Source organism: Sturnira hondurensis, unplaced genomic scaffold, assembly GCF_014824575.4.
Source record: "Sturnira hondurensis isolate 20B ecotype Veracruz unplaced genomic scaffold, ASM1482457v3 Scaffold0021143, whole genome shotgun sequence".
NCBI lineage: Eukaryota > Metazoa > Chordata > Mammalia > Chiroptera > Phyllostomidae > Sturnira > Sturnira hondurensis.
The window spans coordinates 6,367,960-6,388,606 of NW_028093774.1; the positions used below are offsets into that span (position 1 = coordinate 6,367,960).

The following is a 20,647-nucleotide window of genomic DNA, read 5'->3' on the forward strand; positions in this document are numbered from 1 at the left end:
TGTGGTCCCATGCAGGCCGACCAGTAGTTTGGTTTCTGCTTCTGCAGCCGTCCCTCATTTACCTTTCTCTGTCCCCATGAATGCCCTCCCTGGCAGCCTGTACCACAGGACCACCTCTGGGGCCTGCACCAAGTTGGGGACCCTGGAAGGGCTCCAGAGATCACTGAGACCAGGGCTTCTCAGATGCCCGATGTAATTCGTCACTGGGGACATGCGAAGTAAAACTGCAATGAGATGCCACAAATGCCCACCAGAGTGGATTCCATGAAGAAAGATGGAAAATACTGAGGGCTGGGGAGGATGTGAGCGCCTGGAACTCTTACTCACAGCTGGTGGGGACCTAAGTTTACAGCAACTTAGGAAAACCGCCTGGCAGTTAAACTGAAGCTGAGTGCACCTTGCTGCCTGTCCTGTGACCCAGCAAGGCGCCTCTCAGGTGTCTGTCCGACAGAAATAGGTACATGCATTCACAAGAAAACGCGTACTTGAACGTGCCTAACTGTCCCAAACTGGGAGCTACCCAAATGTGCACCAGCAGTGGAATAAGTGGCCTGTGACATACCCATAGCCCGAAACACGACGCAGCAGTGAGAATGGCCAGTCCGCAGCTACCTGGAGAAGTGCGGACGAGCGCAGTGCGCTGTCCGGTGGAAGAAGGCACGGGACGATTCTGGTCACATGAACTTTGGAACGACCTGTGCGACCAGAGGTCAGGGGAGTGGTCCCCCTCCACAGGTGCTGGTGGGTAAAGGAGTGGAGATGGGGGCAGGAGTGACAGGGGGGCACTGGGGAGCTGGTAATACTCCCTCTCCAGGAGATGCGGATGCCAGATCTGTTCAGTTTGTGAAAACCGATAGAACCGCGCCCTCGTGCGTGCTTTCCTGTGGCTGGGGGTGTGTTACACTCGAATACCAGGTGCTGGAGGTCACTGTTGCTCAGGCCTTGACTCCAACCAGTGAAATCAGAATCTCTGAGGCAGAAGCAGGGGTGGTGACTCGCAGTCAGAGTTGGGAACCTCCGAATTAGCCCCACCTGTTCCTGGTGGAGGAGAGTCACCTGGGACACCAACTGATGGGCTAGCCTGCGTTTGTCAGGCTCTGCAGGCCTGTACCCTCAGCACCAAGCCTCTCAAGTGGGCTGAGCTAAGGGCCGGGGGGAAAGCACAGAGTCACCAATTTGTATTCATAGGCCAGTGAGACCCCTTGTTCTGCCCCCACATCAGGATCCCCTGTGACATGGGGGGCAGAGCTGTGGATAAAGCATCGGCTTTGCGGCAGGCAGACCTGGTTCAGGTCTAAACCATCCCTGTGCCTCGTGGGGCTATGGGCACGCTCCCCACCCTCTCTCTGAGCCTCACTTCACTCACCTGTGAAATGATGACGGCACTTGCTGGGGAGGCCGCGTGAGCGCAGCAGGAATGACATTGTCACTAGTCAGTGTGCCTGGCCAGTCCCTCCTCTGCTGTCTGCATTCCCTGCGACTCTTCACCCACAATTTGGGCTCTTGATTTGCTAGAGCTGAGTCCAGGAATATGCCAACAAGATTTGGAGGTGAGTTTCTCCCGTTCTGTCGACTTTCAGAGGTTTGTCTGGCTTGGGAGGGAGAGGCAAGGCAGAGGGCCACCTGAGAGGGAGGGGCCTGTGGTAGAGAGCGCAGGGGGCCTGTGCTCACCCCCAGCAGGGAGCCGCTGAAGCAGCAGGACCTCAGGGACACACTCCATGGAGTCCACTAGAACTTCTTACTGCCAGAGAAGACCCCAAACAGCACAGAGCATTCGACCGCCCCTCTCCACCCTTCTTTCATACCCCCACCATGGCGTGTGGTCTGGGAGGGGCTGAGCTTGAGCTAACCTTGAGGGGACTGTCCCAGCTGGAGAGATGCATAGTTCAGCAGGTGCCAGAGTAGCTGGGGGACAGCCAGGGACAGATGCTGTCCTCCTGTCCTCAGTACCAGGTCCGACTTCCAGAACCTTGGCATGACCCCAGGGAACCCTGTATTCACTGAGATTTATTTTCCAGTGGAATATTCCATGTGAGTTTAAAGGCATCCTGAATTCTACTGAGTTTGAGTTGGTAAGAAGTCATTTGAATGGACGGGAAATCATAAATCCTCCGAGGGGAATGGGCCTTTGAAACTGAATTCCTTCCCGTCGAGAGCCACGGACTCTGTGACCTGAGGTGCACGCGTGGGCAGGTAAGCCCCTGGAACGCTCAGCATGTGCCTGTGTGTGTTGCCTTTGCCACTTGGCACTGACATCACGTGCCATTTGCTCTCTTGCAGAAACAGGGGATATTCTCCCCCATCCCTGGGGGAAGAGCTCCCCCCGGCTGCATGCCTCTGCCCAGGGCTTGCCCCCATGCTTGTTTGCTTGTTTGCTTGTTTGTTTGTTCCCCCATCCTCTGTGGCTCCAGCCCCACCTCACAGCATCCAGCAGCTGGGTCCCTGGTACCTCTAAATGTCAGGCTCTGCCACCTGCCACACTCCCAGAGATTTCTGTAAAGGCCATTGACCCTGAATCCTTTCCTCCCTGTTTCCCTCCCTTTCCCTCTCTCTCATTTAGTCCATCTTCCTTCCTGCCTCCTCTCCTTTCCCCAGCACTGTCTCTCAGTCCCCCTTCTTTCTCTCTCCCACCCACCCGTCTCCCCTCGTTCCTTTGATTTTTCTTCCATCCCTCTCTCCTCTCCCATCCATGCTGTCTTTATCTTATTCCTTCCTCTCTTTTACTTTATTTTTCTCCCCCTTTTCATTCATTCATTCATTCATTCATTCATTCATTTATTTTTAGATAGAGGGAAAGGGAAAGAGAAAGAGAGTTAGAGAAACATCAATGTGTGGTTGCCTCTCACGTGGCCCCCACTGGGCTTGCAACCCAGGCACGTGCCCTGACTGGGAATCGAACTGGCCACCCCTTGGTTCGCAGCCTGCGCTCAATCCATTGAGCTACGCCAGTCAGGGTCCCTTCCTTTTTATCTCTTAACTGGTCAAAACTTCTCTCTTTCTTTGTCTTCCCTGGTTTTCCTAATTTTCTTTTCTTCTTTCTTCTCTCTATTTATTCCTAATCCTCTGCCTCTTCCTTTCCCTTCTTTCTCTCCATCATCTCTCTTTGTCTTTTCCCTTTTTCTTTCCTCTCATCATCTCTCCCACCCTTGCTCATGTCTCTTTACCTCCAGTTCTGTCCCTCCAGTCTCTTTCCCTGTCGCTCTGTCTCTCACCCTCTGCTGCTCTCTCCCCTCTCGCTCCCCCCTGGGTACTTCCAGAAACATACCCATATATGGCCTCCATGTTAAGGATCCCAAATGGTGACGTCATGTGAGGGCCAACGCTCCGAGGTGCTCTCTGAAGCGCAGTGCGGGGCTGGTGCACCCTGGAGGGGCTGAAGGCAGGACCACAGCTTCCTCTGTGCAGTCTCCAAACAGGAAATCTGAGATTCATAACATCTTATACTTTGGCTTGCTATCATTGGTCATGCGGTGGGCCCGAAATAAACTCCCTGCTTCAAGGGAGAGCGTTTCCGAGCTGCCAGGCAGAGCAGCCAGACGCTCAGGGCCCGGGCGGAAGGAGCGCTCAAGGAGCATGTGCTGAATTAAGACACTCTCAGGAAAACCCTGTCTTACCCCCGAACGGTGCCCTTGTTTCCGAGCCTAGCAGGTAACGCATGCTTTCAACTTCCTTGCGCAGACCTGGAGCAGGGCTGTGGGCTGGCGTATTCAGAGCAGCTTCTCGTCAAGCGACTTTCTTGCGTCTCCCTCTCCTGTTCTTTGGAGTTAGGAACCATGCCAGTGACTGTCCTCTCGGATCTGGGGGACAGCCGTAGGCATGTGCCTATCCGTTCTTGGGGACGACTCTTGCTCAGAAACCACTAAAAATGGAAATGCATGACTAAAAATGGAAATGCAGAGGGGGTTTTCAATGATGCCACTGTTGGCTCGTAGGCCCTGGGCAATATGTATCAGACAAATGACTTTCAGAAACGCTTTTGTTTGGGGTGAATAGATACTGTCACGCATGGGTGCATCCATTTCATGTGACATTTATGGAGCGCCTGTGTGCGCCCAGTATCCTGGGGACAAGAGCCGCCAAGTTGCCATGGGCTATGCCTGCAATGGCTTGGGGTTTGGGAGAGGAAATAGAATTTGGAAACAAAAACCACAGCTCAGTGTAAGCAAGGAGAAATGCGACATGGGCATGCAGAGATGCAAGGGTATAGTGTGTGTGCGTACGTGTGTGTGTGTGTGTGTGTGTGTGTGTGTGTGTGTGAATACGAGGGCATGTTCAGCCAAGGCAGACAGTCAGGCGGGCCTGGGTGTCTGTCGATAGTACAGCGTGGCTCCGGCAAAAGCCCTCAAAGGTCAGAAGTGGGGGTGAATCTGGGAGGGGGAGCTGGAGGCAGAGGCAGAGCCCCCCAGGTCAGTCAAGCAGATGGAACATATTCTGATTGGGTTTTTTTTTAATCCCCACCCGAGGACATGGTTATTGATTCTAGAGAGAGGGGAAGGGAGGGAGAGAAGCATCGATGAGAGAGAGAAACATTGGTCTGTCGCCTATTGCATGCAGTCCCAACTGGGGTTCAAACCCCACAACCCAGGTGCGTGCCCTGATTGGGAACCAAGCCCGTGACCTTTTGGTTTATAGGGTGATATTCCAACCAACTGAGCTACACCAACCAGGGCATAATCTGATTGTTCTTGAGCAGAGGAAGGATAGGTGGGATCTGACTTCAGGAAGCCAAGGTAATGGATGAGTGATGAGGAAGGTAATGGACTGGAATGAGGAAGCAGTGAGGCGTGGCTGTTAGGGCAGACAGGTAAATGATGGAGACCTGAGTCTGGGCGGGGCTGAGCCCGCCCCTGCTGCTGCACGGGACAGAAGAGCCACCTCGATGAAGGGAAAGCTCATGCGTGAGGCAGGCCCTGGAGGGAGCTCACAGGGGTCCCGGCTGAGCCAGCGGGGCCAGCATACCAGCCCCAGCCCTGACGTCTGCCCTCAGAGGCCTGGAGCAAAGTGCAGGGAGGCAGCCAGGGGCAGATGCTCCAGCCACTGTCACAACAGTTAGATGGGTCCCAACAGCTGGCGGCAGGCCTGTTTATGGCACACCCGCCTCGGGGGCTGGCAGGGGCCTCCACCGGGCACAGTGCTGGTTGCATCACCCATTCTTGCACAAATAGGCCAGGCCATGAGTGCCCTGTGGGGGAGGGGGTCCTCTTTCTCCACCCCAGGGTAGGGGCCCCATACAACCCACCCCTGGTGTCCTTACAATCAGCTTCCGTGAGCGTTCACCGAGCCCTTGCTACCAGCCCGGCACGGGGGCCCGAGCTTGCGGTGGTGTCTCTCAGTGACTCTTCCCGCCGGCGTTGTGGGTTAGAGGGGGGGTGTCACTCCCATTTTCCAGGCGTGGAAACTGAGGGTCCGAGAGGTTGAGGGTATTTCCTAAAGCCAGACAGCTAGAAGGTGTTGAGGCTGGGAATGAAACCTTGGCCTCATGGTCTATTAGCCTCCAGTGCCCACATTCAAAGCCACGGCCCCTGGCAGCCTCTCAGGGAACCAACACAGCAGTAAAAAGACCCGTCCCTGGCACGGGCGTCCCAACATGTCTGCAGATCAAGGCCAGGCTAGATTCAGGAGCACCTTCCCAAAGGAGACCCAAAAATATCTCTGGACCTGATCAACACCCTCCCGTGTCCGAGCTGCCGAGGGTTAGGCTGCCTGGAGGAGGCAGCTGTCACAGGACTGGTTGGTATCTTTACTTCTCATCCTTAGCGCCATCTCTTGGACCAGTTAATGCCCAGGAAAATGAATGAAGCTGTTCAGAGCTCTGTGGTTGAGAGAAATGTTGGGGAAGTTAGTGGTGATAGAAAAGTAAGTGATTCTGAACCTCCCTGAACTTTATAAAGAAAAGGACACAGAAAGGAGGGGTAGAAAGAGAGAGGAGATGAGGAAGGCAGAGAGAGGAGAAGAAAAGATTTAACTCAAGGCAGATAAGGTGGAGACAGAAAGGAGAAAGATCTTAGATGATTTTTGGTTGATCTCAATTTAAAGATTTACAGCCAGGCCCACAGCTGGGCCCAGGTGAGGAGGGACCTGGGGCACCCCTGTCTACCCCACCCAGGCCTTCCCACGCTGCAATCTGGAGCTAGAGCTTCCAGAACCTTCTGCTGCCCAGGGGCCGAGGTGAGGGTCCCTGCTCTCCTCGTGCCAGAACAGGGCTGGGCGTACTGCACTGGGGCTCTGAGTGCGGGGGGAAGGGGCAGTGCTGCTGGAAGCTCACCCTGGACCAGCAAGCTCGGTCCCTCCTCACCCCCATCCCAGGCTGCTGGCACAGGTGGTAGGGCCTGGCATTCCCCGAGCCCTGGGCACAAGCTGGGTCAGGGGCCTGGAATCCTGTGTCGAGACCTGCATGTGGCCGGATGCCACGGGTGGGTCTGGCTGCGGAAGGAGAAGGACAGGGAGATGGGTCAGGAGAGGGGTGGGAGGGGTAGCTGTGCTGGCCTCAGACCCTTGGGCAGGGAGGGGAGAGAAGTGTCCTCCACGTGGGGCTAAGGTTAAGGTGACCCACGGGCCGGGAGATTCGACAGCTTGGGGCCCAGAGAAATAAAATGGAAACTTGACATTCATGGACGTTTTTCTCAGCTGGTACTCACAGCAGCTCCATTTTGGATGGAGTCTTGAGTCGATGCCCTTCCCCCCCGACCTTCCCCCCTCCTCCCACCTTTACCTCTCCCCCACCTACAATAGGCACAGAGTGTGAGAAGGAGCAGAGTCAACTTTGGACAGGTTCAAACCCCTGGCCATCGCCTCCTTCCTGGTGACCTTGTGCCAGTCATGACCCTTCTTTGGGGCTCAGCTTCCCCTCCAGCCAACAGGGAGATGAACCTGCATCGTGAGGTCAGCTGAGGCCCGCAGCCCTGAGCAGAACCCCCACCTCCCTTGCCTGGAACGTCTAGCAACCCTGGCCCAAGCTCAGGAGCCTAAGGTCCTGGCGCCTGAGGGAAGCCAAGAGCTTGTAACCGCATCAAAGTCTGGGATTAGTGATGCTGGGAGGAGCTTTATAGCATCTTTAGAGGCCTTATAAAAGGCTTAAATGCCCAGCAGCTGTGAGGCCCTGGACCTGAGCAGCAGAGGCCCAGCCAGGACTGCCCCTGGCAGAAGCCTGCCCTGGCCCCTTCTGGTTCTGTGGGGTGGAGGGGTGGTGGTCAAGTGAGTCAGACTGGATTCCACTCTCCCTTCCCCCAAGGTCGGCTCACCCATTAGCCAGAGCAGAGACTTCCAAGTAACTGACCCCTGGCCACTGCTCATACATTTGCTGTCAGAGGGTCTGATGCCAAGAGGAGCAAGTAGGCCTGGTCTCCACCCACTCTGCCACTTACAGTCTGGGCCTCAGTCTTCCCATCTGGCCAATGGGAAGAATCTTACTCTCCTACCCGCCAGGGATTGAGAAGGTCAAACAGTGCAGTACATGAAAGTGGCCAGAAATAGTGCAGGGGCCCGTGGGCACCAGCTGTGTCTACAGCTTTGGTTTTAAAGCAGTAAGACCAGGAAGGGGCAAGAGCACATCATTGGTTTACCGCCACCAGCCCTCCAGCGAGCAGCGTCCTAAGACCCCATCAATCCTGGGGAATGGCAGGTCCAAAGGATAAACTTCAACATAAACTTCTCGGGTATTCCAGGGAATAGGGTTGAGGACCGTGAGGTGGAGGAACAGCCCAGGTCAATTCCCTGCTTCTTCATGTAGCCCAGGCCAGGCTAAGCCGCCAGTTGTTAGGACTGCCTTAGATAGATAGATAGATAGACAGACAGACAGATAGACAGATAGATAGATAGATAGATAGATAGATAACTGTATATAAACTGCTCTTCGGAAGTTTCCGGACTCTGTAGGGAGACAGACCAGCAGCAACAGAATGCAAGTGGTGCCCTTGGACACAGCTCAGGATGCCTCAGCCATCAAATCAGGGGGGCTTCCTGGTGGAGGAGATGCATGAACTGCATCTGGAAAGATGATTGGCCAGGTGACCAGGCAGGGAAGGGAAGGGGAGGAGAGGGAAGGGGAGGGGAGGGGAGGGGAGAAAGGAAAAGGATGGGAAGGGGGATCAGCAGCCTCCACCTACAAATGGTCTGAGGACAGGAAGGGGCTTGTCCAGGCTCACACTCCTGACCCAAGTCCCTGGCTGAGGGGGCACTTGGTGTCCTGGAGGATGGCTGCCAGTCCTTTCTTGTCCCCCACCTCCCAGCCATGTTCCCTACCCTCAATTTTTTGATGAGACACCCAGAGAGCCACTTCTCCCATTGAAGTCCCCCAAAGAGCCTCAGAGACCCGACCCCACCCGCTGGGGCCAGACCCCACTACCGTGGCTGCGGGCGAGTCCGGATTTGAAAGTGGAAGGGAAGAAACTGGGCGGGGAGGAAGAATTGCTTTTTCAAACGCTGTTATTTAACCCTCACCACAGCTTAGTGAGGGCCCATGTATCTATGCCCATTTCACAGATAAAGAAACTGAGGTCCAACTTCAAAGAACGCTGTTCTGAGTGCTTTCATGTTGACTCAGGGAAGCCAGTCACAGCCACTGCTGTCCTCATTTTACAGATGCCACCTGGGAGAGGCGGGGACTCCCCTGGAACCAACATTTGGGATGCTATGAAGGAGGCAAAAGAGGAGCCCCTGGGGCCCCATGAGCGGCCCCATCTTGCTCTTGCACCTCGAGCTGGCCTTGAGCCGGCCGCGCTTGAGCACCGCCCCCTCTGCAGGCAAAGCCTGCTGCTCCCTCCTTTCCCTGGGAAAGGCTATTTTTTGTCCCCATCAGCCTGCCAGAGGGCCCTTGAGAGTGCTGGCCTCTCTCCAGGACTCAGGTCTGGAACCTGGCCCAGCCCCCAAGCAGAGGCTTCAGAAATCAAGCTGGGCAGCATGAAGATGAGGGGAAACTGAGATCAAAAGAGGGGGAAGGCATCCCCCAGGATCTCTATTTCCTGCCCCACCCTTACCTCTCCATGGCATAGGAATTGTTAGTATGCCCATTTTACAGGTGGAGAAGTTGAGATTCTAAGAGGTCACGCAGCTAACAAACGCTAATGCTGTGATTTGAACCAGGTCAAGCTGACCCCACAGGTGACTTCGTAACTGTCCACTTGTGCTAAGGCTGAACTGCCCCATCTGCCCCTGGGGAGAGGCCCCAGTCCCTGGCAGAGACCCCAGCCATCAACTGTGTAGGCTCAGCAATGGGAGTCCCCTTCTGAAGCAGCCTGGTATCATGTGAGGCCCAGCACTAAGCCTGTGCACACTGGGACCTCTTGACTCTACCGCCAACCCTAAAATAATAGCACTTACTACTAGTGTCTCCACTTTGCGCATGAGGATTCTAGAGATGGGCAACTTACCCAGGGACCCTCAAAAACTGAGGATCTCGTGGGGAAAGCAAGAAATGACTGAGCTCACTGTGGGGTAGGCCCTCTCCCTCAAGTTCTCTTCAAGGTCAGCCCTCACCTTGTCCACCTGTATGGGCTGGACTGTGACGTGATGCCCAGGGCACAGGTGTAGGCCAGGCGGCCTGGCTGGACAAGGACACCCAGCTGCTCAGACCCTGTGTGTGTGCAGCCCGTCTGGGGCGAATAAGAGCATAAAAGATTTTTATGAAGAGCATAAAAAATGCTCTTCCCTTCCAGGGCTGTTGTCAGGGCAATGCCATGAAATTATTGATAAATGGAAAAGGCTCTGAACGCCATCCTGGACATGGGGGAAGGCCTGGCAAGTCTGAATTGGCTGCTGGAGATGGGCTGCTCCAGGCGACCATCAGCTGGCTGCCTTCACTTCCCTTAGGTCAGGGGAGGGCACAGCAGCGGAGTGCTGTCCATAAGCCTCTGATCAGCCCACAGCAGGGCCGACAGCGGCCATGGGGTGAGGGGATGGAGGGGTCCCCATCAACTGCTTGTTTTGCCCCTATAAGCTGCCCACACATATCACAGCTCATGAATTGTTCCTACCCCACGGGGAAGTGGGTTGTCTCATTCCTATTTTTACTGATAAAGAAATGAGGTCCAGAAAGGGGAAGCGACTTGACCAAGGTCACATAGCTAGGAGGTTGCAGAATTGAAACTAGACCTGAGAGTTCCTGACATCCATATCTAAGATCCTTCCACTCCTACCTGGTTCCCTCTTACCTCATGGATAATGCTCAGCTCTGCACATACAGCGAACCTGTTAAGGTTGCCACTGGGGACCCCCCAGGGACAGTATTTGGGGTTTGGATGGCACAGTTAAACCAGGGATCTCAGTGAGACGCAGAAGCCGGACCCGGAAGAAGAGCTAGATCTCAGAAACCTGTGAGTCCAAATTCTCCTTTTGCAATGAGAAAACTGAGGCCCAGGCAATGACAGGGACTCGCCGAGGTCACCCAGCACTGTAGTGCTGCCAAATGCAGCTACCAGTCTGGCTTCCAGCACCACAGTCCAGGTTTGCCTGCTCTTGAACTTCATGTAGATTGGATCATGTGTCTGTGTTCATTGTTCTTTGACTTCTTTTGCTCACTGTGGCCGGTGACACTCATCCTCTCATGTGTAGTGGCAGTGTGTCTACTTCACTGATGTGTACTACCCTTCACATGAGCACACACAATGTAGAAATCTACCCAAATGTTCACAGACATCTGGGGAGCATCCAATAGGTTTTATTACGAACAACACAGTGCTACTACCAGTACTCTTGAACTTGCCTCTCGGTGGGCATATGTCCATCATTCCCTTGGGCATAGAGCTAGGAGTGGAACTGGGGAGTCACTGCACATGGGTACGTGCAGCGTTAGCAAACGCCATTGATTTTCCGGCTGGTCTCCCCTTTTGACACCCCTGCCAACGGAGCGGGCACCCTGGTTGCTCCACAGCTTTCCCAACACCTGCTGCTTCCCATCTTTTCACCTGGGCCATTCTGGTGGGTGCGCAACGGTGCTGCACTGGGGTCTTAATTAGAATTTCCCCCAAACTGTTAGTAAGTGAATCACCCTCACATCTGGGTATCGACCTTGGAGATATCCTCTTTGTGAAGATGCTCTACACAATACACCCCAAATGAGCATTTATTCTCATACTCTGGGGCTGCAGGTCCTCTGCAGGCAGGCTGACCTAAGGAGGCCCTGCTGGGCGGGGCTCCTCTGTGCAGGTGGGGCTCAGGCTGCCGGAGGTGGGTTCTCTCTGGGGCCCAGGTCTGGGCAGTGCCTCCAGGGGGCGCTCTTCTCTTAGTGATGGCAGAACAGCAAGCCCCACCGCACAAGCACAAGTCAATCAAGAGGCTGCTTTATCATGTCTACCACATTCCCTGGCCAGAGCAAGTCCATGGTTAAGCCAAACTTCAATGGGGAGGGAAGGAAACTGCCTCCAGGCAGAGGGGTGAATATTTGTCAAGCAAACCGCATTATAGCAACGGTATTTTCAAAAGACCTCACGTGATTCTAATGTTCAGCCAGGGCTGAGAACCACTGACCCAGAGTCACGCTGCACGTCAGCCAGTCAAAAAGAAAATCAGGCTTAGCCGATTGTACTTTACTTCCTAAAAGCACTTGGCTCAACCAGAGTCCATGTCTCCTTGAGGCAGTTTTCATGTTGTTTTTTTTTCTTTCTTTCTCTTCCCTTTCCTTCCCTCCCTCCTTTCTTTCTTCCCTGGAATTAACATGGCAAATTATTTTAACAAGTGATTTTAACTAGACCCTGGGGTTTGAAGTAACGGGCCTGTGTCCGACTTGTCTCCGGCACGCTCAGCCCCAGCACGGGGCAGAGGAACGGTGAAGTGCCGGGAGGGGGTGCTGCTGGCTAGTCGGAGGGAAGGAGTGTGAGCACTGTTGTGTAAGCGCCATGAGGGCAGGAAGGTTTGTCTGTCAGGAGTCATTGCTCTATCACCAGTGTCTGGAAGGGTGCCCGGCAGAGAGTGGGTGCTCAGTAAGTACCCTCTCCGTTAATAAGTGTGCGCACATGTATGCAGAGGCTGTCTGGGATGGGAGAAAGAATGGCGGATGAGCAGATGGTTGGCCAGACGTAGAGTGGGATGGGTGGGAGGACGGACGGAAAACAGATGGGTGGGTGGACAGATGGAACGATCAGAGGGTGGATAACCGAGGGATGGGTGGATGTTGGGTGATTAGACAGATAGGTGAGCAGATGGATAGGGGCACGAATGACCGTGCAGATGGGTGATCAGATGGTTGGATAAATGGATGGATAAGTGGACAGATGGATGCATGAAGGGATGAATAAATGGTCAGATGAGTGAATGGTGGGATGGGTGGTTGATAGGTGGGTGGACTGGCGAGTAGATGAGTGGGGGCATGGGCAGACAAATGAGTGCTTAGGGGATCCTGTAACAGGATGGGTAAAAGTGTGTAGTTGCCAGAAGATAGCGCAGCCTTCTCAGCAGGTAAATGTAGCTATCTTGCAGTACTGTCGGTGACCAGGAGGGTTTGGGTCTCCTCACAGGGCTTTCTGATTGGCTGCCTTCTCCTCTCCGCTGAGGGTCTCCCCCGGAGGCCAGGGCCAGAGGCGCGGGAGGATGGCCACGGAGGTGAGCGCTCCGGGCGGACAGCGCGCCATCGGGAACGAGGAGTACAGCCTGTATAGCAGCCTGAGTGAGGATGAGCTGGTCCAGATGGCCATTGAGCAGAGTCTGGCTGACAAGACACGGGGCCCAGCCACTGCCGAGGCTGCTGCGTCCACACGTACCAACCGCCAACCTGCCCATTTGTACCCAAGGACCAGGTAAGCAAGGAGAGGCCATCTGGGGCCTTGACAAGGGGCAGATCCCAAACACTGTTAACCCCAAACCAAACTGCCCTGGTCTCCAGGATGCATTGTACAGCCTTGATGACTTATATTTATCATCTAAACTTACTGTGCTCCGACAGTGCCGAGTACTGGGCCAGGTGCTACATGCACTCTGCCTCATTTGCTGCTCTTCAGGACTTTCTGGAGGCTCTGGGCTGGATCCCCATTTTACAGATGAAGAAACTGAAGCTCAGGGTTGAGCAGTTAGTCCAAGGTCACACACTGAATAAATGGCGTTGCAGAGATTGGAACTGTCTGGTTCCAAAGTCCAAGGCCTGGCTTTGCACGGCTGGCTGTAGGTTTGAATGCAGCAGAACAGACATCTGAGTCTGGGCAGAGCTTCCAACCCCATCTGTGCAGCCTCCCTGGGAAACACGTCTGAGAAGAGAATGGCATCCACTCGGCACGGCCCTCCTGCCTCCTTGCTCTGGCTCCCCTGTCTCAGCGTGACCCCGTGCTCCCAGCAGCAGGGCCACCCCGAGCAGCAGCAGTCACACCAGTAGAATTAGGACATGGGCCACAATTGCAGCCCCACAGATACGCCATGCTGCATGTCCTAATAGCCTCATTGACAAGTAAAGAGAAACGGGTGAGATTCATTTGTGGGTAGAATATTACCATTTCCACGTCATCGATATAAAAATGATGAAAGAGATGCTTACGTTCTTTTGTTTTTTCATAGTGAGTCTTGGGAGCGTAGTATGTATCTGCACGCATAGCACATATAACCCAGATGCCCACTTCTCAAGGGCTCACTGGCCTCGTGTGGCCCGTGGCTATGGGACAGTGCAGATCGAGGGGCCACCTTCTTTGTAGGAGATGGGAACCAGAAATGTAATTAAGCATTGGACTGTAAATGCTTTTAAAAAAGAAATGCAAACATTTAAAAGTGCTTTTGCCCATCAGCAAGTCCCAGTCGAGTGTGTACTGGGAAGTGGGGACAGGGGGATGGGCACGGCTGTGACAATTGCCTCAGTGCTATCTTGGGGCATGGACCTCAAATCTCCATGTCTCCAGCAGCCAGCTGACTCCCTGCGTGACCTCGAGCAAGTCACTTCACCTCTCTGAACCACACTTCCCTTCCCTAATCACAATAGGGAATCAGCAGCGGCAACAATAAACTGGCCCTTGCCAATGTCCAGCCCTAGTTGACCAGGATGAAGGAGGGTGACGGTGTGTCTCAGCCTGTCCCCTGATGAAACCTACCAGGGTGCTCCCCCAGTGACTCAGGCCATTGCCGAGTCTGGGCCACCTCTGACGGGCAGGCTGGGCAGAGGCCTAGGACGTCTGTCACCAAAGAACGCTTCTAAAGGGAAAAGCAGACAGCCTCCTTGGGCAGCTGGAAGGCTCCAGGTTCCTGAGCTGCCCTTGAGGATGTCCCCTATCGGGACCCAACCTGAAAAACAGAAGCCCAGAGCCAGGGACTCCTGGCGACCTGGGCCCCAGGAGGCCCTGGTTCCTGTTTGGGCCAGTTCAGCCTAAGTCAACCACAGTTTCCTCTTTCTCAGGAGGGGATCTGAGAGAAGGCAGCCTCCCAGACTTCAGTGCAGGTTCCCACTTCCTCGGCCTCTGCAGCCCTCCCCCAGCGTGGGAGCCCCACCCGGGAGCCCTGCACACACTTAAAATCTTAGAACTGAATGGCACCCTGAAGGCTGGACCCTGATCTCTTCCTTCCTCTAGTGAATAAGGAAGTCGAGACCCACCGGGGGCAGATGCAAACAGTTATCCAGCCTCCTGAGAAAAAAAGCTCTCAGAGAGAAGTAAAATGACTTACCCAAGGTTGTGTGGCCCTCACCTAAGACCCAGGTACAAGTAACATAGGGGGCGGCGAATCCAGCCCTGCCTCCTGTCGCTTTTTAAAAAACATTTCGTTGAATTTATTGGGGGTGACATTGGTTAATATAATGATATAGGTTTCAGATATACAGTCCTATATCCATCATCTATACATTGTACTGTGTGTTCACCACCCCAAGTCAAGTCTCCTTCCATCACCATTCATCCCCCTTTACCCTCTTCTACTTCCCCACCCCCTTTCCCTCTGGTCATCACCTGTTGTCTGTGTCTATGAGTTTTTTTCTTTGCCCAATCCCTTCAGCTTTCTCACCCAGCCCCCCATCTCCCCCGCCCAACAGCTGTCGGTCAGTTCTCTGTCTCTGTGAGTCTGTTTCTCTTTCGTTTGTTAGTTCAGTTTGTTCACTAGATTCCACCTAGGGGTGAGGTCGTATGGGACTTGTCTTTCTCTGATGGCCTTACTTCACTCTGGATGGGACCTGAAGCCTTCTAGGTTCAGTTCTGTCTGCCCCTTTGTCTCTGAAGGGAAGCTGGGTGTGGGCCCTGCTGGGGAGCAAATCCCACGGGTGTGATTTTCAGGTCACTCCCCTCCCCCACCCCCACAGTGCTCTCTGCTAACGTTTTTACACGGGAGAAAATATCAGCACGGCAGGGCCAGGAAGGACCTGAGCCTGCCCCACTCTGAAGTCCTGACCCTGATCCAGCTCTGCAGGTTCTGCCGTTTCCTTCCCCTCCTCCACCTCAGAGTGGGGTTTGGGTCTGCACCTCCCAACCACAGAAATTCAGGGGCCCCGAGGACGAGAGACACAGGAACTGTGCTCACACGCAAGACACAGGGTTATCCTTAGGGGCTGGTAGAGTCCTTGTTCACTTTTGTCCCCAGATCTCATAGTTTCCACCTGACCAGACCCAAAGCAGGTTTAGGACAGGACATCACACATGTCCCCAGTACCTGCACACGGCCAGCTCCTCCTCACCCTTCAGGTTTCAGGTTAAATGTCACCTCCTCAGTAGATCCTGCCTGACCACCCCGCCAGGCCATGTAGGTCACCCCCTCACTCATTCCTCGCTCGGCTGTTTCCTCCCTGACTCCGACTCACAGTTTCCATGTTTCGGCTGTTAACCTGTGAACTCTCAGAGGGCAGGGCCTTCCCGGTCTTCCTTCCTGTGAAGCCTGGTGCCCCGTGTGGTGCCTGACCCGGTGAATGGATGATGAATGAATGGGCGAATAAAGGGTTGAACAAAGAGGCAGCAGAGTGGAAAGAGAAGTGGGTTTGGAGGTTTGAATCCTTCCCTTATCACTTACTGGCTGTGTGACCTTGGGCGAGTTATGAACCTTTCTGAGCCCCAACAGCGTTATCTTTAAAATGGCAATAACAAAAACTTGCCGAGCCCAGCTTGCAGGGTTCCTATGAAAAGCAACTAAGATGAGGAAGGTGGGGAAGCCCCGAATCCTGCTGCTTGAATTGGCCTCTCCCTCCTCTTCCCCAAGTGCCCACCGCATGTCTACCTCTGTTTCATGGACAAACGTTTTTGTCACCCTAACAAGGCATTACTTGGCCTCCCAAGAGTGTCCCCAGCTACACTGTGTGACCTCCTTGGGGTCAGGGAGCAGCTATGCCTCAGCAAAGAGCCTGGATCGTTGCAGATGCCCAGTGAATGTTTCCAGGTCAATGAGCGCACTCTGAAACCAACAAAGTCCTCTAGGAATGTAAGTTACTGTTATTGTCTCATGAGCAAAATGACAATTGTGGACATAAAGGTCACCTGAGTCTTTGGGATCCTAGAAATGAAAGCCAGGTCACAGCTCAGGAAAAAATATAAGGTTCCCCTTTACAGCCATTTCCCAACTGGCTTCTCTCCCACGCAGTGGAAGAAGCGAAATCTGAAGTGTGCGTGAGGACCATCTTCCAAGCCTTGGTCCGCTGAGGGCTCCCTGGAAGGCAGACCCAACTTCCTGTCCCACGGAGAAGTAGGGTTCATGCACCACTGGCCAGAGAGGAGTGACCTGGGAGCTCAAGGTTACCGTGATGGACCAGCCAGAGCGGGTCCAGGAAACTGGGACTTCAGTCTTTGAACTTCTGCATTTTATTTAAAATTGCGTTTCTGAGAAGACAAAGGAAGAAAGCAGGAAGCAGGAACTTGCTTGGGTTGCTGTGTGCACCCGGTAAACAATTCACTGCACACTTCTAATGTGGCACGTGCCTGCCTGGCATCTGGAGGAGAATCAGGCCCGGCCCTGCCCTCTCCCAAGCTTGAACGCTAATGAGGATGAAGGCACAGAGGTATAGGGAGGGTACAGCAAAGGGGCTTATCTTCATTTCAGACGGACGAAGAAAGGGTCTCTTCATTTAGCCCAAGAGATGGGCTTTGCAGGATGAATAGGAGTTCACTGAGCAAGCTAGAGGAAGCAGACTTCTTCGAGACTCAGTTTCCTTGCCTGCAAAAGGGAGCCAACTACATCTCCTTCACAAAATAGACTACGGGATGAAATGAGATGCTTTGTGCCGTGTGCCTGTGACAAGACTTGGCCGTAGGAAGTGCTCAACGAACCTCAGCTATGCGTGGAAGGCAGAAATTGCAGCCAGAATGCCTGCTCTCCTCCATGAGTCCTCTCTGGCCATCCCAGCAAATATAGCTTGGCCGGTGGCAGAGCGAGAAGCAATTCTCACGGGTGGTGGGCCGCCTCCAAAGACCTTCGGGAAAGGGGTGGAGGTGGCTATGCCAGGTGAGCTCCTCCTCTCGCTGCCCAGGAGGGCAGGGGGCTGGTTCTCCAAGAACAGGTCCTGGCATGCAGCCGCACCGCACTGAGATTACCATATGGGACATCACCCTTCCAAAGGCTTTGCTTTGTTTTGTTTCATTCATTTAAATGTATCAAGTGCCTAATGTGTGCTGGGCACTGTATTCCTGACACATGTGGGGCTGGTACCAGGACCAGAGGAGAGAACAGATACAGGACCTGGTGTCAGTGGCGGGCACAGACACGCTGTCATGTTTGTTAGCTTCCTCCCCTATTAAGCTGCCTGAACGCCCCCTGTGTTCAGCCAGGTCCGGCCCAGTTTAAGGCCTTCCTGGGGCTGGGCCTAAACTTCTCATTAACTCAGACCGGCCTCCGGGAGAGGTTGGTGGGCATTGTCATCAGCTCTACTCCCTGCTCTCCCTGAGTCTGAAGTCAGGGCCAGCTGGACTCCAGAGCAGGGGCTGCTGGGAGCCAGTGATGCTGCTGTGCTCCTGACCCGCAACCTGCCCTCCCACGCGGAGGACAGACCCTACCTGGGCCTCTTCGAGGGCATGACCTGTGCCCACATCCCGCCAGGTTCCTCTCACCTCTGATGAGTCAGCGGGGTGGTTTTCCCCACTCAGGGCCTGAGAAGGAAGTGGGGCTGCATCCGTGAGCCCAAAGAGCGCAGAACTCAGCCGCAGCTGGGCTCCCCTGCACTTTCGACTCTGCTCAGAGGCAGGGAGCATTCGCCCTGTCTGCCCCTGACACTGAGCTGACTCCAATTTCAGGGCTCCCAGAACAGTGCTCCTGCCTCTCAGCCTCTGCCCTGGGGCTCTGTGGTTGTGTGTGTGTCTTTATCTCCCACCTCCCCCCGAGGGGTCAATGAAAAGAAGCTTCCCATTTGTCTGTACCCCCAGGCCCGAGCACAGAGCTGGGAAACTCCTGTTGAACAGAACTCAGTTTGCCTGTTTCCTCCTCTGCAAAGTGGGAACAGTGCACCCCCGGACATGAGGCACGATCCCTGGGGCTGGCGTGGTGGCCATTCGCTGCCCACCCCCTCACCTCCCTGTCTCGCTGCCGCTGTAATTATCGTGCCATCAGAGAGAGGGCCCGCGCCGGGCTGGGGTCTGCTCTCTCCCAGTGCTCACCGCCGGGCCAAAATCCCTCTGACTCCAGGAGGGTAGGTGTCGGGTTTGTTTCTACCGACCTGCATGTGTTAGACCTTCACCTGGTGCTCCGTTCTTGCTTTTCGGCTGCACGGGTGCTTCTCCACAGCAGAGTGAAATGCTGGACACGGAGAATCCACTCTGTTCGTCCTGCGTATCCTTCCGTCATTAGCAGCACAGGGTAATGTGCCTTGGAGCTGAGTAACTAGTAAACTTTAATTGACGTTTTACAAGATGGGAGGCCACGCATGGACCAATGATGATGGGGGCCAGGCCCCCAGGATATCGTGGAGACAGAAGCCTGCCCAGAGCGCTCCCCTTGCCGGGGCCACAAGCAAGCACAGAAAATAACACTGAACCCGAGGGCTTTCAGGGCCAGGGGACATGGTCTCTCAGATCTGCCCAACACGCTGGCTTTCCATGCGAGGTCACTGCAGCAAAGGCTCACCGGTTACACCAGCAGAGAGGAAGTCCCCAGTGCGGTCCCACAGCCTCCTGTTGAGAAGGAGGAAACTGAGGCACAAACCGGGCCAAGGCTTGCTCAAAGCCGAAGGGGCTGTCAGTGTGGCGGCCTCAGACCTGCAGAGAGCATGAAGGGTGGGAAGAGACCAGGACCCTGGGGGAGGGAGCGTGGTGTCTGGGGCTCTGCTCCGGAGGGGCGCAGGAGACCAGGCTGGGCCTGCAGGGGGGCCCACGGTGCCAGAGCCTGACCCATGGGATGTGGGACCAGCATGGGCCACAGATCCCGCTCTCAATACAACCCCAGCTACCCCAGATTCTGGAGTGGCTGCCGCGCCTCCTTTCGCCCCTTCCACCTTCACAGCAGCCCCAGGGGGCGAGGATACTGAAGCTCGGAAAGGCAAAATCACACTGAAATTGGAAGCGGATGGGGTCGAACACGCCTGTGCGTGGCCCTCTGCCAAGCATTTCACACCATTCACTCAGTCAGACCTCACCAGCCCTCTGAGACCAGGCCGTTCCAGACACTAAAACCCAGAGAAGCTCAACCTGTCCAAGGTCAGCCGGGAAATACCAGGACCTGGATTTGAACCCACATCAGTCTGACTCCAAGCCCTGGCCCCAAAGACCTTCCTCGGACAACATGTGCTGGGACCTTTATACTGTTTGCTTCCAACCCTGGAGCCAGCACGGTGGGGGTAGGGACAAAGACCGGCTTGGACTTCCAGCTTTGTCCCCTTGTCCCCACCCCCATGAAGCTCTTGTCCATCCCTGAGGCTGAGCCCCTTTCATCCTGGGACCTGCCGCTGACACTTCTCACATCCTCCTGGGTGAAGAATGTCACCTTGCTTCATATCTGCCTCCCGTGTGGTTGGCTGGGGAAGGGGACCGTAGGAGTGGGGTTGAGGTTAACCTCATTGTTGTCTTATATGGTCATTTAAATCTCCCAGGGCTTCCTCCAAGGGCCAAAAATAATCTGAGACACAGCAGCTGTGTCCAGCACACAGAGAGGACTGGGCCATCTGCTTTGGTTCAGAGCCCTGCGTTTGTCTGTCAGTCAGTCTCTCTCTCCCTCGCTCTCCCTCCATCCTCGGTCCTGCCTCTGGCCATGACCCGCTTCTCATATGCACAGTACTTCTCTCTCTTTCACTCCTGCCCTGCACCCTCCAGGTCCACGGTGCCTCCTGAGAACCCGCCGGCCTTGGGCCACTTGGGCCTGTTCCAAGGGGTCATGCAGAAATACAACCGCAACAAGACCTCCCAGCTGGCGTAAGTGACCCCTCGGCCTGCCTCTGAGACCATCCCAGATCGCTCTCCCAACTGGGGTTGGTGGGGGTGGGGGTGGGAAGCAGGCCAACAGTCCCCAGACAGGGGGTCACTCCGAAGGGACCTGCCAGGCACAGCCCTCTCCGGTATGTCACCCTGAGGCCCAGCGGCTCCTGCTGAGCTGGGTTTGGTGGTCACAGACACTGTCCTCAAGCAATTGCCAGCCACGCTGTGACTGTAACAAACCCTCGGTGCTCCCAAATGAGCCCTGTGTGCTGGAGTGGCCCCAGGGGGCTCTGAATCAGGGGACCCAGCAAGAGGGAGATCTGGGGAGATGGCCCTGGAACTGCAGAGGCCCAGAGAAGCTCAGAGCTCCAGCTCTGTTGTCTCCATTCCCGCCCCCCCCACTCCCACCCCTTGCCATCACTGCAGGGGTTGTTTTG

At 54.9% G+C, this 20,647-nt stretch overlaps 1 protein-coding gene across 1 annotated transcript in view; it reads left to right on the forward strand.

Moving 5' to 3' along the window:
• The first annotated feature begins 3,289 nt into the window (after positions 1 to 3,289).
• The window catches only part of ASB2 (ankyrin repeat and SOCS box containing 2), a 38,717-nt gene continuing 21,359 nt past the window's right edge, over positions 3,290 to 20,647 (forward strand). The window contains exons 1-3 of the mRNA XM_037031329.1: positions 3,290 to 3,648; positions 12,450 to 12,728; positions 20,109 to 20,207. Of these exons, the coding sequence (XP_036887224.1) occupies positions 12,523 to 12,728; positions 20,109 to 20,207 (305 nt within the window). The 5' untranslated portion in view covers positions 3,290 to 3,648; positions 12,450 to 12,522. The remainder of the gene's footprint in view (positions 3,649 to 12,449; positions 12,729 to 20,108; positions 20,208 to 20,647) is intronic.